Raw genomic sequence first — 14,240 nt, forward strand, 5'->3', positions numbered from 1 at the left:
TCTCACCTGGCGGAATGTGGGTCAGGGACCCCCATTCTCTGGATAGGTGGTGATTCCATATGTGATCCTGTGAGTACACCCTAAAAGCCTGATGGGAATAGCCCTTTAAAATGAGCTTTCCAGTTTTATGTAAAGAGCGTTTATTATATTAGAAAGTTGTCTAAATGTGTTTTTTTATTTTTTTTATATATAATATATATTTTTTTAAATAAAAATTTGCTGAAAAAAAAACCTTTAGTAAAATTGAAACTTATTTTTAACCTTTTCCTCGGATTTTTACTTAATTTTGTTCCCTTAGACATCTCCTGTCATACATCACCAAGGACAAACAGACTGAGAGTCTGGTAGAGAAAATGTGCCACAGATTCCGTACAGCCAGGTAAACCACGTCACAGCCACTTTCCTGCTTTCGTCATCTTGACATGGAGTTTTTTTTTACTTCTGTAAGGGGAAGTATGGCAGCCAATCAGATTCCAATTAACTGGTTATATATATATATTTTTTTTTTTCTTAGGACTGAGCGTCAATGGCGGGATCTTGCCCATTGTCTCTCCCTCCTGCCCTTCTCTGAGAAAGGTCTTGGTAAGATGCAGGATTGCTTTGACTGCTATGGGGACAAGCTGAGCGATGACGCTGTGTACGACTCCTTCCTGACTGTAATAGGAAAAATACGCAGAGGAGCAAAGCCCGAACTCAAGGTAGGAAAGCCGAGACCGAACGCTAATCCTACATCCGGCTTTTATAACCCGGAGTATGTTTTCTAAAACCGGAGCAGCGTGTAAGGTATAAACTTTTAGTAACGAATGGATCATGGAACTGGTTCTATAAAGGGTCTCTATGGCCGACATGTTTAAAGGGTTATGTATAAAAAGATTCATCCTTGTATAATGAGACGTTAAAAGGAAATGCGTGTACAATAAAATACCGTGTTTGTATCAGTAGAAATATTTGCATTTCTATATCTTATGATTTTCCCCCATCCCCTACAGACTCAAATAGACGAGTTTGAGCACAAGCTCAATGTTTGTCACAGCAAAGGCCTGGAGAACATGGATGTCCCTGGAGAAATCCAGAATGGGGACGTCCCACCTTCAGCTGTGAAGAAGAATCCACCTGGTAAGTAATAATTCCAGGGTTTGCTCACTTGTAGGATTTGTTTGAGATTAGAATATTAGGATCTAATGCAATTTTTTCCAAAACAGCGCCACTCTTGTCCATGGGCTGTGTCTGGTATTGCAGCTCAGCCACATTCTAGTGAGTAGGGCTGGCAATACATGGGTGGGGGATCTAAATTTTCTAATCTTACACAAACCCTTTAATGATTTAAGCCGATATATACTGAATAGCCGGGATCGTGGTTTTATTTCTTTTCAGGTAAGAGACGTCCTCTTAAGTCGGTAAACAAGACCTCAAGAACTACCGAAGACAGCGATTTCCAGACTCCAAAATTTCGCGCCCCCAGGAAAAATACCAGGAAGGTGACCCTGACATTCTCCAGTGATGAAGAGTCTGGTGAGTGTAATTCTAGGGATAGGATGACCCGCAGGAACAAAATGATCAAAACTGGTCTAGAGCTCATGCACATGTATGCACGGAGCCAGCGCGGCAGCATGGTTACCTCTTCTGTACCGGCTGCTTGGAGTACGGCTTCGGACGGAATCCTAACAAAAAGAAAAAAAATCTGAAATCTGAGTCATACAGCGGTGCAGACGTGGCCTCGTGGAAATTTGCATAGCCCTATTACTGCTCTGTACAACACTGCTGTAAAGTGAGATCACTCGTGGCATAATTGTTGCAAAATCCACACTGAAAATCTGCAACCGATTGCTGTACAAAAGTTACTGGGTTTTTACAGAACCCTATTCACATGCAGTGAAAATGAAAAAAATCTAAATAAATATATATATATAATTTTTATATTTTTTTGTCTTACCCATCTTGTTTACTTCTCAGATTTAGAAGCGGAGTTGAGTGAAGCCGACACTCCCAAAAATCCCACCCCCATCAGACGCACATCTACTCGATCCCGGGCCCGGTGACCTGGTCTGACCGCCTCCTATGTCATTCATGTGTGTCTGTGTAAGGCTACGTGCACACCACCGCTGTTTTTTTTTTTTAACCGATCGCACACTGACCCATTAATTTCTATGGCCCTATGCACGATAGTGTTTTTCATGGATCCTTTTGGGGGCCACAAAACTCAGAGCAGGTCCTATTCCTGTTCATGTTTGCCGCTTGGTCTCCCCCCATTCAGGTCAAACCACGGACATATGGAACGGAGGACACGCGGACTGCAAAAAAAAAGCACAAGGAATCCGTTGTTTACAGGCCGCAAAATACAAACCGTGGCGTGCACGTAGCCCAACTGCTGTGTATGGGCCTTTTTATATATGTGCTTCTTGTATTATAATAAACATTAACTCTTCTTATACTTCCTGTGTCGTCAGATTGTATTTACAAAGTACGAATGGGTTTTGTTTTTTTTTAAATATGATTGTGAGGAGTTTATTTCTATGTCTCTCTAAGGCCTCCTGCACACGGCCGTGCCCATAATCACGGGCCGCGATTGCGGGTGTGGACAGCCGCCCGCGTCTTTGGCCCGTGCGCCCATACGAAGTTTGGGAGGACGGGCCGTAAAAAGCAAAAGATAGGACATGTTCCATAATTTGCGGTACACTTCTACGGCCCGGACACCTAAATATACTGGAATGTGTCCGTGGTCCATAGAAGTGATCTGGTCCGCAGTTATTGACTATTTTTACGCTCGTGTGGCTGCAGCCTTGGGGGGAAAACGCTCTGCGGCAGATGTTTCCGTGTATTTGTGCCCATTTCAAGGCATTAATACAATGACCTATGTGGCATTCAGACTCTGCCATATTTGTGACGTCCCCGTGCTACTTTTTCTGATGTGCGCAAAATTATCAAGAAAAATTGGATGGAACTTCAGGCAACTTATTCATCTGCCACTTTTCTACTGGGGTTTGACCTGGCTTTGTTTTTGGTCTACGTATAGTGGGTGTCTGGGGGGGGGGGGGATCCTACGGGGCAGCAAAATTAATAAATCTTCCTCTCTGACCTCTCTGCTTCCAGTCCTGATTTTCTTTTCACGGAGGGCCTAAAGCCGGCACTTCAATTCCGTACAATGTAAGTTAATAGGTTAACAAACTCCATTCCCTTAGTGTAAAAAAGACATGTAGGTTTTCAAATCCTTTTTTTTTTTTTTTTTTTTTTTCTGCCGAGTATTTCATCCATTGCAACGGGTATAATCCATGGCTAAATCCAAAATGCAGTCGGCATGTAACACATGCAGATTTAAGCGGTGAATTTGGTGAGTATTTCCAGGCTGGGTTAACAGCGTGTTACGTGATGTGTGAACCGGGCCATAAGATGAGCCGCTGGTCAGTCACGTGTCTGCATGTTCATGTTTATGTGCACTGGATGGTGATCATGAGGAGATGACTGGATTTGCGGTTAGTAAGGGGGGGGCTTCTACACCGGCCGATTTTGGCCTTAACAACGAGCGCTGATCAAGACCGCTCAATGATCGGTGCTCGTTTGCTCCTGTCACACGGAGCTATGGATGGGGCGAGCGCTCGTTACTCCGCTCGCTCGTCCCCATGCATTTCCGTCATGTCGGCAGCGCGTCTCCTTGTTTACACACCAGGATGTGCTGCCGACATGATGATATTTATTGCTGCATAACTGATTCAATCAGCCAGTGAATGCGCGTTTGCTCGTCCATTGGCTGATTATTTCCCAGGGCGATGATCGGGAACGAGTGTTCACATGAATGCTCATTTGCCTTATAACTGGCCCGTGTGAAAGGGACTAACCACTGTCTGCATATCCTGAAATGGCTGATAACTGGGAGCAATAGACTGTATTTGCTATACAGAAGAATGTCATTTTTACATGGTCCACCAAATCTACTTTCTAGGAACAGTAAGCTATTTAAGAAGTCCAAGAGAATACCTGATATATTATGTACGTCCGGTAATCTTTGGGACTTCATTAATAGAATATATTCAGCGTAGCGCAAAATTTACTCCCACATTGTAAACGCAAAGAACTCAAGTCAAAACGCAACTTTCCATCACTTCTGTTCTCTATGGATGCGCTGGCACACTGTGCTTCTACTGCATCCTGTGTACAATACTGGCTTTATGTTCTGGCGTCCTCTACTCCTGGATCCTTTCCATAGTAACGGCCGATCTGAACAAACCAGTTGCGGTGTGACTGTTTCTTGGCTGTCCTGCAATGCTTGGGAGCCGTCAATCAGCGCGCTGCCCGGGAACACAAGATGCAACGTTTTGTCTGACCTCGGCTAGTTAAACAGTCGGATACATGGTTTGTGTTGTGTTGTCTGCTGTTGAGCGTCTTAAAAACATGGGGGGAAAAAAGACACCGCTCCATCCAGTCCGACCTTTCTCAATCCATTGCCCGTCATTCGTTGCTTCATTTAGTTATAACTCTCGATGCCATTTGTCCGAAATGTCGACATAGTATCTGCCATCACTACCACTTGGGGTTGGGCATTCCATAGTGTGACTGCTCTAACTGTAAAGAACCCTTTCTTATATTGATGTCTGAGGGTAAGGCCACACGGTGCGTCGTTGACGTGGTTTTGTTGCGTTTAAAAAAACCGCAACAAAACTGCAGCATTGCAGACACAAAAAAACTGATGCGGTTTTCAAAGGAAATAATTGATGGACATTGGTTTCACCCGTGTTGAAGTTGTTTAGGTGCTGCCTGGATATAGTTCATTACAAGGCATTGCAGAACGGTTAGCAAAAACGCAAGCCGTTCAGCAGCAACCACTTTGGCAGCGCGGTCATTAACCGCATGCGGTCGGACATTATGAAGATGTGTCAACCGCACATAAAACACATTGTAATATAATAGCAGCCGTCTGTCCATAACCGAAATTTCACCATTGACTTCTGTTGAAAAATGACTTGCTGCGGTTTATAAACGCAACGTGGCGGCACCGTGTGGCCTTACCCTGAACCAGCTTTCTAACACACGCAATGGGTGTCCCCTGGTCTTTTGTGGAGTCCTCGGAAGGAACAGATCACGTGCTGGTTCTCTGTACTGACCTCACATATACTTATACATATTAATGAGATCACCTCTAAAACGTACTTATTTTTTCCATCGGAACAAAACCAGCCCAATTCCATGTAATAATCGAGTCATCTGCCTTTCCTATATTCTCCTTTTATAATTTGCTGCCTAAAACTGGATTCCATATTTAAAGGGGTTGTCCACGCACTGATGACCTATCCGTATATGACCGGTGGGGGTCAAACACTCTGATCGGCTGCCTCCGGGCGACGGATGTTATGCAGGGTATACAGTATTCGGAGACGGAAGCATCTGGTTCCATACACAGCATAGCGGCCGTGCTGCAGAACCGCAACTCTGCTCCTATTCACTTGAATACTGCAGCTGGGCCGCTATTCTGTGACCGGAGCCGGCTGCTTCCAGCATGCACATACGGTGCCAGGCACAGCTGAGCGGTCCGGCTGTCTGATCCTCACCGATCCTCACTGATTACCTATCCTGGTCCCTGCCTGGACAGCCCCGTTAAGATGTTTTTGCAGCTAGTTAGTTCTAAACCCTTTTTCTGCCATGTCTAACTGGCATATAGCGCTGACTGCCACTTCTCCTGCGTCATGGACGGTAAGCTGCTCTAAAGCCGGTAAGTAACTTATACTAAAATGCCACAAATGGATACATTGTAATGAATTAGCTGCCACATTACAATGACACATCTGGCATACTACTTGACTAAAGTGTGTGGGTGCGGACGTCGGTAGAGTATGTAAATCACTTGACCATTACGGGGCGCTGTGATTGAGATTTTTATTTTTTAAAAGGAATCTGGCAGGAGGTGGAGATTTCCTTTAAGTTCACAGCATGTGCTCTGCATGCAAACAGCGTGGTCCTGTTCAGCAGGAGATGGGCACATTCCATGCCTGCCTGATCTTGCCACAGATTTCTATGGATCACCAAGCGTTTGTAGTAAAGCAGCACATTAGACTGGGATCAGATGTTATACAACCGTAGAAATGTCTTCAGCTGGACAATGTTGTAAGATGACCCAGAGGAAAGCCAAACAAACCCTAGAGAGGTCCATCATTGAACTGCTCTATCAGCAAAGAATCCCTTGGTAGTGGGGGGGGGGGATTGCAGGAGTGTTTCTTTAAATAATTCGGTTCTGGCTGCACTCGTTGCTCGGGGAGCTTATTTATTTCAATTGGAGATCTAGAAATTCACATGCATTGCTCCCCCTAGTGGTGGCTTCAGACAAGCAAATTATAAAATGTTCCACCGTATATGGCCATACAGGGGTTTTGGTGTTCTGCAACTAAACAAATGTATATTGAAAGGGGTTGTCTGAGGTGGACTAACCTTTCCTATAATTTGTTAGGCTAGGTTCACACCCAGCGTAAATACTGCTCTATTGAACCAGCCTACAAATCCGCACCAGACTCGGGCCTAATTTGCATGCGTTAAATGTGGCTTTTTAATACAGATCTTATGAATTGTGATAATCCAATTTCCAAAACCGAGAGGGGGCATGCTGCCTATTTCTTAGAGTTAAAAAAAAAATAATAATTAAATTCACCCTTAGTAAGTAGAGGAGGCCACACAATAGTGACTCTGGGAATGAAGGGCTGCGCATTGATTTCAGTAGGTGCTATGAAATGCTTTACCCCATAACATTGCTACATGGGTGTGAGGTTCTGGAGATCACGTCTGCCTGGGCAGGAGAACTGTCCTCTGGGATAATAAGGGGGTGACGTTTGTCCAGCCGTGACCTCGTGATTATGTCCAGCACCTTCACAGAACGGAGGCTTTATAGGAAAATCTTAATTGATACCTGGAACCCCCTGGTTAAAACAAAATTAATATTTAAAGGGTAACTAAACTTTCAGAAGTCTTGTGACATGTCAGAAGTTTTGATCGGTGGGGGGTACGAGCACTGAGACCCCCACCGATCGCTAAAACAAAGCGGTAGAAGCGCTTATGTGAGCGTTCAGCCACTCTGGTTTCTGATCGGCTTTTCTCAGACAGATAATGTAGCGGTGAACGGACTCCTAGACTTTCTATTGTCTGTACATGGGCTTTAGCGGCTCACCCGAGCGAGTCTCCTGCTTAGTTTTAGCAATCAGTGGGGATCAGGGCTGGGACCCCCATTGATCAAATCTTCTGACATGTCACTATGACATGTCAGAAAGTTTAGTTACACCACAGATATTTTACATAGCATTTTTTTTTTAAGCCAAAACCTGAATTGGATCTAGTAGAGCAGACTTATAGGGACATTCCTTTATATATTTCTGCTGTTTAGGTTCCGTTCCTGGTTTAGGCTTAAAATAAGCTAAGACCTTGTTCACACAGGCCAGATTTTGCATGTATCTTTTTTTTATGCTCAAAAGGGAAAGAAAAAACAGGACCTAGGCTGAATGACAACTGTTTGCGGCCAATGGTGCTAGCGGGAAATCTGATTTCTTGGAACAAATCCGAGCGTCCCTTTATAATGCGTCTGCTCCTCTGGTACTTGGCGCGTGCTTTGTCTCCTGTCCGATGCGCTTTAAGTGGCAGATTGGTTTCCTTCCTGTGTGGATAGTTTTAGCAGAAATTCTACCAATGACCGTGTTATCGGGGTTCGTGGTGAACTTGTGATGTCCGCGCTCTACCCTGGCCATGTTCCTATCCTAGTAGTTCAGCTACAGACCTGTGTGACCCAAACCTTCAATGGCCTTGAGAGATCCTCACCGGCTGCTGTGTGCGTTAAAGGGATATCCTCCTCTTTTATGTAATGATGGTACATCACTAGGGAACGCCATCACTTTATGATCGGTAGAGGCTTCATCTCCCCACCGATCCTGAGAATAAAGGGGATGCAACAATAATTTAGCGCTGCCATCCTGTCACTGGTTTCCCCTGCCCTACGCCGCTACTGGTCATCCGCTATACAGGGAGCTGTATCACACACACACACACACCCCATTCAGCTGCACACACACACCCCATTCAGCTGCACACACACACACACACACACACACACACACACACACACACACACACACACACACACACACACACACACACCCCCCCCCCCCCCATTCAGCTGCAGGTCCCTGCACAGCCGGGGGGCTGAGAAATGGTAGGCCGTGTTCAGAAAGGGTGGATACGCTATTCATCTTGGAACCCACAGGGAATTCCGCCGAAAAAAATCCCACATTGTGATGCCGTTTTTCAGGCGTGCAAAAAACTGGCTGAAAAAAATAGAAAACTAATATTTTATACCCGGTTCTCCTTTGTCATGGCGATGCGTCCCTCTGTCTGTGCAGCGCAGCCTCCTGGGATGACGCTGCAGCGGTCACATGGGATGAAGGGTCATCCTAAGAGGCCGGTCTGGATGGAGAACAGAAGGAAGCGTCACTGTTAAACCAAAACAAAAAATGTTTTTTTTCTGAGTTGCGATTTTTGTTGCTGAATCGCAGCTTTTCCACTGAAAAAATGGCAAAATTTGCCTATTTGTGGCGGGTTTTACCTCCCAATTGAATTCAATGGGAAAACCCGCAAGAGAAAAGCAGCGTTTCCGCAGAATAAATTGAAACGCTGCAGATTAAATAACCGCACCGCAGGTAAATTTCTGAACGGTTGGGGGTTTTGTTTTTTTTCCCCTTTCTTCCCCGCAGCGTGTGGCTAAGATTTGTTTCCATTTTATCCACTCTGCTGCTGCTGTATTATGCTGCGGACTTTCCACAATGAAAACCGTTGCAGAAAATCGGCAGTATTTACGCTACTTGGGAACAAGAAAAGCAGCGCGGTCATTGCAGCCTCTTCATTTGAAAATATCCCATGATCTATCACTTTATAAGATGGGAATATCCCTTTAAGGGCACATTCACATGTGGCGGAATTGCAGTGGAATTCTCGAGCGGCTGTTTTTTACATTTGTTTCAATACATTTTTAGACAAGTTCGTTCAGACGTTGCGGAAAACTCCGCTGCGGTGCAGAATTTTCCCTCCGTAGCCTGCACTGTCTGTTGCGGAGAAGCAGTGGAATTTCACTGCGGATTTCAGCCTTTGCAATCCAAAAACTGAAATCCGTGGCAAGTCCGCTGTGATATCTGCAACGTCTGAATTACCTGTCAAATATGCAAATGTTGGTGCAGATTCGTTGCGTAATTGCCCCAAATCTGCACCGGAAAAACTCCGCCACGTCTGAACGGGCCCTTAGGCAGGTTTGCAGCGGCCGTAGTACAGCCAGGTTACAAAAACTGACGGAATCTGTGCCTAGAAGCCTCAAAATGTAGATTGGAATGGAAAATACTATTTTAACAACCAGTTACAGTAAAATTCCATAAATCCATCATGAGGTGCTGCATTATCAGATATTCTGGATTATTGGACAGGCACATGAAATTATATAAAACTCACGTCTATGGGTAGAGAACCTGCAGGAAGAAAGGTTAAAATGAACACATCTGCAATTCACACGTACAAGGAAATTTCTTTAATGAAGATTCTAAACATGGAGTACTCAGAGGAAAAACATTGGTATATTGATAGGACATTGTCAATGTCCCCACAAATCCCCAGAACAAAGGGTCTGCAGTGCCCCCTTAGGCTTTTCTCCTATATAGCACAACGCCTGACCAGGCGCTATATAGTAACTGCGCCACGCTTGTCCACAGGTTGTGTGAGGTATTGCGGCTCTGCCACATTCACGTCAATGGAGCTGAGCTGCAATAACAACTAACTCACGGACAGGTGCGGTGCTCTTATTAGAAGAAAATGTTTCTAATCCTGGATAAACCCTTTATGTAATTCCAGGTCAGGTTGAATGTAAAGTCTCTCTCTCTCCCCCCCCCATATATTCACTATTGATACACAAGTCCCCGAAACCTCCCATCTGAATATACGATGTGATGAGGCTGGGACCTCGCCGGGGGCAATGTCACACACGGATCAACACTTTGCTTCACATGAGCGGAGGGACCGGCTGGAGCTGCCATACCGGTCGTCCTCCCAACCCTGAACCATGACCCCGGGGCCTGACGCTGTGTTTGGGACTCACTCTGCAGGCTAACAAATAAGATTTCATGACTGCCAGGAGCAAGTGCAAAAACACCCCGAAGCTGCGGGGAGGACGTGCTGTCTACAGACGTAAATACACTATATGGGGGAAAGTATTGGGACGTGCCACTTAATCATTGAATTCCTGTGTTTCCTTCAGTCCCATCCCCCCGGTGTATAACGTCCGGCACTCGCCCTGCAGTCACTTTACAGACATTAGTGATCTAACGGGTCATTGTAAAGAGATCACTGACCCCCAGCGCGGTCCTGTAATCGGACGTCACCGCTGTAACAAGTCAGTTCTGGAAATGTCTTCCCTCCTAGATATTCCACCGTCACCTGCGAGTGATATTATTGTAAAGTGGAAGGAACCGACGCAACTCAGCCACGAAGTGCAGACCACGTAAAGTTACAGAGCGGGGGGCCGAGTGATGAGGAGCAAGTGCAGAAAAGTCACCAACACTCTGCTGACTCCATAACTGCAGAGTACAGACCTCCCCTGGTATTAACATCCGCTCAAAAACTGTGCCCGGGAGCTTCATGTCATGGGGGCCGAGCAGCTGCATGCCAGCCTCACATCACCAAGCACAATGCCAAGCGTCAGATGGAGTGATGTAAAGCCGCCACCACTGGACTCTGGAGCAGCGGAAACGTGTTCTGTGGAGTGACGCTTCTCTATCTGGCGGTCTGATGGACGAGTCTGGGTTTGGTGAATGCCAGGAGAACGTCACCTGTCTGACTGCATTGTGCCAGCTGTAAAGTTTGGTGGAGGAGGGGTAATACTATGGGGTTGTTTTTCAGCGGTCGGCCGCTTCGCTCTAGTGAAGGGAAATCTAAGGGCTTGTCCACACGTAGCGGAATTTCTGCGTATTTTCCATCCAGGATTCCAGATGGAAAATACGCAAAATACAGTAGCAGCAAAGTGGGTGAGATGTAATAAATGTCATCCAGACGCTGCGTAAAAATTCAGACCAGAAATTGACCTGCGGTGCGTATATTTCGGACCTCAGCATGTCAATTCCTGCTGCGGAAAGTGACTGAATTGCTGCGTTTATTAGAGGAGACGACACCATCTCCCGACATTGTGAGAAACGCAGCAAAATCCGCACCATTTTCTGCAGTAAAAAATCTAGGAAATGATGCGTTTTTTCCGCAATAGAATGTCTGCTACTTTCATCAGGATTGCTGCAGAAATTTACTGCAACAATTCCGTTACGTGTGGACAAAGCCCTTAATGTTTCGACATACAAGACGTTTTGGACAATTGTAGCTTCTAACTGTGGGAACGGTTTGGGGTTCAGTCTTTTCCGTTCCATCGTGACTGTACACAAGGTCCATAAAGACTTGGTTGGTTGGGGGAGTTTGGAGAGGAAAAACTTGACTGTCCGCACAGAGTCCCGACCTCAACCCCATCCAACACCTTTGGAATGAACTAGACTGGAGATTGTGAGCCCGGCCCCCTCCCCCAACATCAGCCTCCGACCTCACAAATTATCTTCTGGATGAATGGCCAGAAATTCCCACAGACACTCCCCAAAATCTTGAAGAAAGTCTTCCCAGACGAGTGGGGAACCAACTCCATATTAATGTCTATGGATTTAGAATGGGACGTCGTAAAAGCTGCTGTAGGTGGAATGTGGAGGTGTCCCAATACTTTTGTCCATATAGTGAACATACATACAGATTATAAGTGAACCATGGGGAAGTTTCACACGGGGCTGACGCAACTACAAGCTGACGTCTGTTCCTACCCACAATTATTACAAAACCCCAAACCTCGCTTTATCTGAGTGACAACGACGTTTATTTCTGTGATCATTATTTAAGGTGGAATGCCACCTTAACAATATTTAAAAGGGAACTACCCCAGCAGGTGAAGGGATACCAACCGCGGTGGGTGGTCAGTGAGGCTCTGTTCACACTAGCGTCACGGCTTTCCTTTATAACAGTCGTTACGTTTATATTGGATCACTTTTCAAACAAATATTTGACATCTCCCATTGACTTCAATTTTATTGATGTATTTCCCATATCGTGAAGAGAGAGAGAGAGAGATATGTATGATGGAAATGTATGAGGTCGAATGATTGTAGTAACGATCGCTCGTCCTCATGCACAACCAATCATTGAAAGGATCAAACTAGTGCCGATCAATGAGCTGTCTCGTTGATCGGCGCTCGTTTTCTCGGGCCATGTAATAGCTTATAGGACCTTTAGTTTTGGGAATTGTTGGAGGATACATTAGTGCTATCTAACATTTGATTGGCTGGGCCAGAGCATAGACAAAGGGTTAATTGTCCCTTGTCTTATATCATATAGGGGCCTTCTCCACCCCATCATCCGCACAGGTGGTTCTCGAAACCCTGGCACATCGTCTCCTTTTGACAATGGCTGGGTTATTATTTGGGCGCTGTACGGCACTATTATGTGGGTACGTGTTTGGCACTGTTCACACTAGTGTCATGGCTTCCGTTTATAAAAGAGCCATGATGGCTACGCCGGATTCATTTTGAAACTTAGACCAGTGAATTCTGACAGACCTTAATGGAGTGTGTCGGGGTTCCGGTATTATTGATGTAAAAACTTACCGGAACCTGATGGACTCCAGAAACGGAGCATTGTATTATTGCAATGTTATTCCCTATTTCCGTACTACCACACGTTGCCCCAGCCCCTCCGCAAAGCCTTGTCCATGGTGATCATCTACCCACCCGCTGCCCCAGGACTGAGAGGAGGAAGCTCGGTGCGGCCTCCTTCCTGGCAGAGCAGCGAGGTCACAACGCGGCTGCAACAAAAAGATATTGAACTGCGGTCGAAACTCTTCAAACAACAAAGCATTAAAGTGTCCAAGAATGGAACGGATCAGATACACATGAAATATTCATCATTAGCAAAGGTTAAAACAGCAGCTATGAAATTGTCTTCCTGTTTAACTCTATAATGGCCGCCCTGAGCCCCTTACTCTGCCTGTACAGAAACATGAAACGATCGCTTAGGCCAGGTCTCTATGGCGACTAAACGGGCGCAATTATTGCACTAATGGAATTGCGTTAGATCGCAGTGTAATATAACACATAATCTGTCCCTATAGGGTCGCAAGAAAGTGCCTGTGAACATGTCATATCATGATTGCAAAATTTTTTTTTGTTGCAAGAATCGCAAATCGCGTAAAATCCCCCCATAGGTTTTTGGTTTTTTATAATAGGATACGATTTTGCAACTGTGATATAGCAATGCAATTTTAATGGTGTTTTTACTTTTAAAGGGAAGGCTCCACCCCTGGCCGCATGTAAAATTTCAGTCCTTTCTGTTTTTGCAATACAATATTGCATAAAATCTCAATGTACTATGTAAGGATCAATACAGAGGAAGGGAGGAAACCTCCAGCTGACCGGTTCTGCGCCTCCAGAAGTATCGCTCGGATCCCCGTGACGGCCCGCGGTATATGTTGCAAAAAAAGAGGAAAGGATGATCCAGCGCTGATAGTAGTTTAAAAGGGAAAGACGATTCCCATGTTTATTGGAGAAATCATTAAAATTGAAAAGGAGACGCAGTCTCGAGGCAGGAGTAATCGGGGTGTGTACCCAAGCCTACGCGTTTCGAACGCAGACTGCGTTTTTAATCATGGCAAAAGAAGTCTTTCCCTTTTAAACTACTATCAGCGCTGGATCATCCTTTCCTCTTTTTATGTAAGGATCACCCTGGAGACTCAGGACAAACCCTTTTTAAATAGAAGCTGGGGGTCCGGCTTCTCTAACACCTGGTAATGAACTTTCATCGCCAGGGGAAGTGCGTCTGGCCATAGAATGAATTAGTATTACATTGAAATTAATGGCTGTACGTGTAATTCGTGGGACGGACTGGGTGCGGCAGAGCGGGAGCCACTCTTACATAGAGCCTCTCCATTCTGGCCCAAAAAGAGACATCCCAACTGGGGGGTCCCCCTCTTTGACGTCCATATGTCCTAATAGAGACAATCCCTTCCCGGGTGCGCTATAAATGTTCATCGCTGTGATTGTGACAGTAGTTGTGCCCAAATTGGGGGACTGCTTGTGATTCACAGCCGCCAACCCTGCAGCAATGGCTCGGGATGGTCTTGTGATGCCACGATCATGGCATCACAAGGAAAGGGGCTCCCTTTA

The 14,240-nt window shown here is 45.5% G+C and overlaps 1 protein-coding gene across 1 annotated transcript in view; it reads left to right on the forward strand.

The window, feature by feature from the left end:
- NCAPD2 (non-SMC condensin I complex subunit D2) overlaps positions 1-2,425 on the forward strand; it is a 39,578-nt gene extending 37,153 nt beyond the window's left edge. The window contains exons 28-32 of the mRNA XM_075842975.1: positions 299-379; positions 515-698; positions 990-1,116; positions 1,375-1,512; positions 1,954-2,425. Of these exons, the coding sequence (XP_075699090.1) occupies positions 299-379; positions 515-698; positions 990-1,116; positions 1,375-1,512; positions 1,954-2,039 (616 nt within the window). The 3' untranslated portion in view covers positions 2,040-2,425. The remainder of the gene's footprint in view (positions 1-298; positions 380-514; positions 699-989; positions 1,117-1,374; positions 1,513-1,953) is intronic.
- Positions 2,426-14,240: the final 11,815 nt, after the last annotated feature.

Source organism: Rhinoderma darwinii, chromosome 11 (assembly GCF_050947455.1).
Source record: "Rhinoderma darwinii isolate aRhiDar2 chromosome 11, aRhiDar2.hap1, whole genome shotgun sequence".
Classification (NCBI taxonomy): domain Eukaryota; kingdom Metazoa; phylum Chordata; class Amphibia; order Anura; family Rhinodermatidae; genus Rhinoderma; species Rhinoderma darwinii.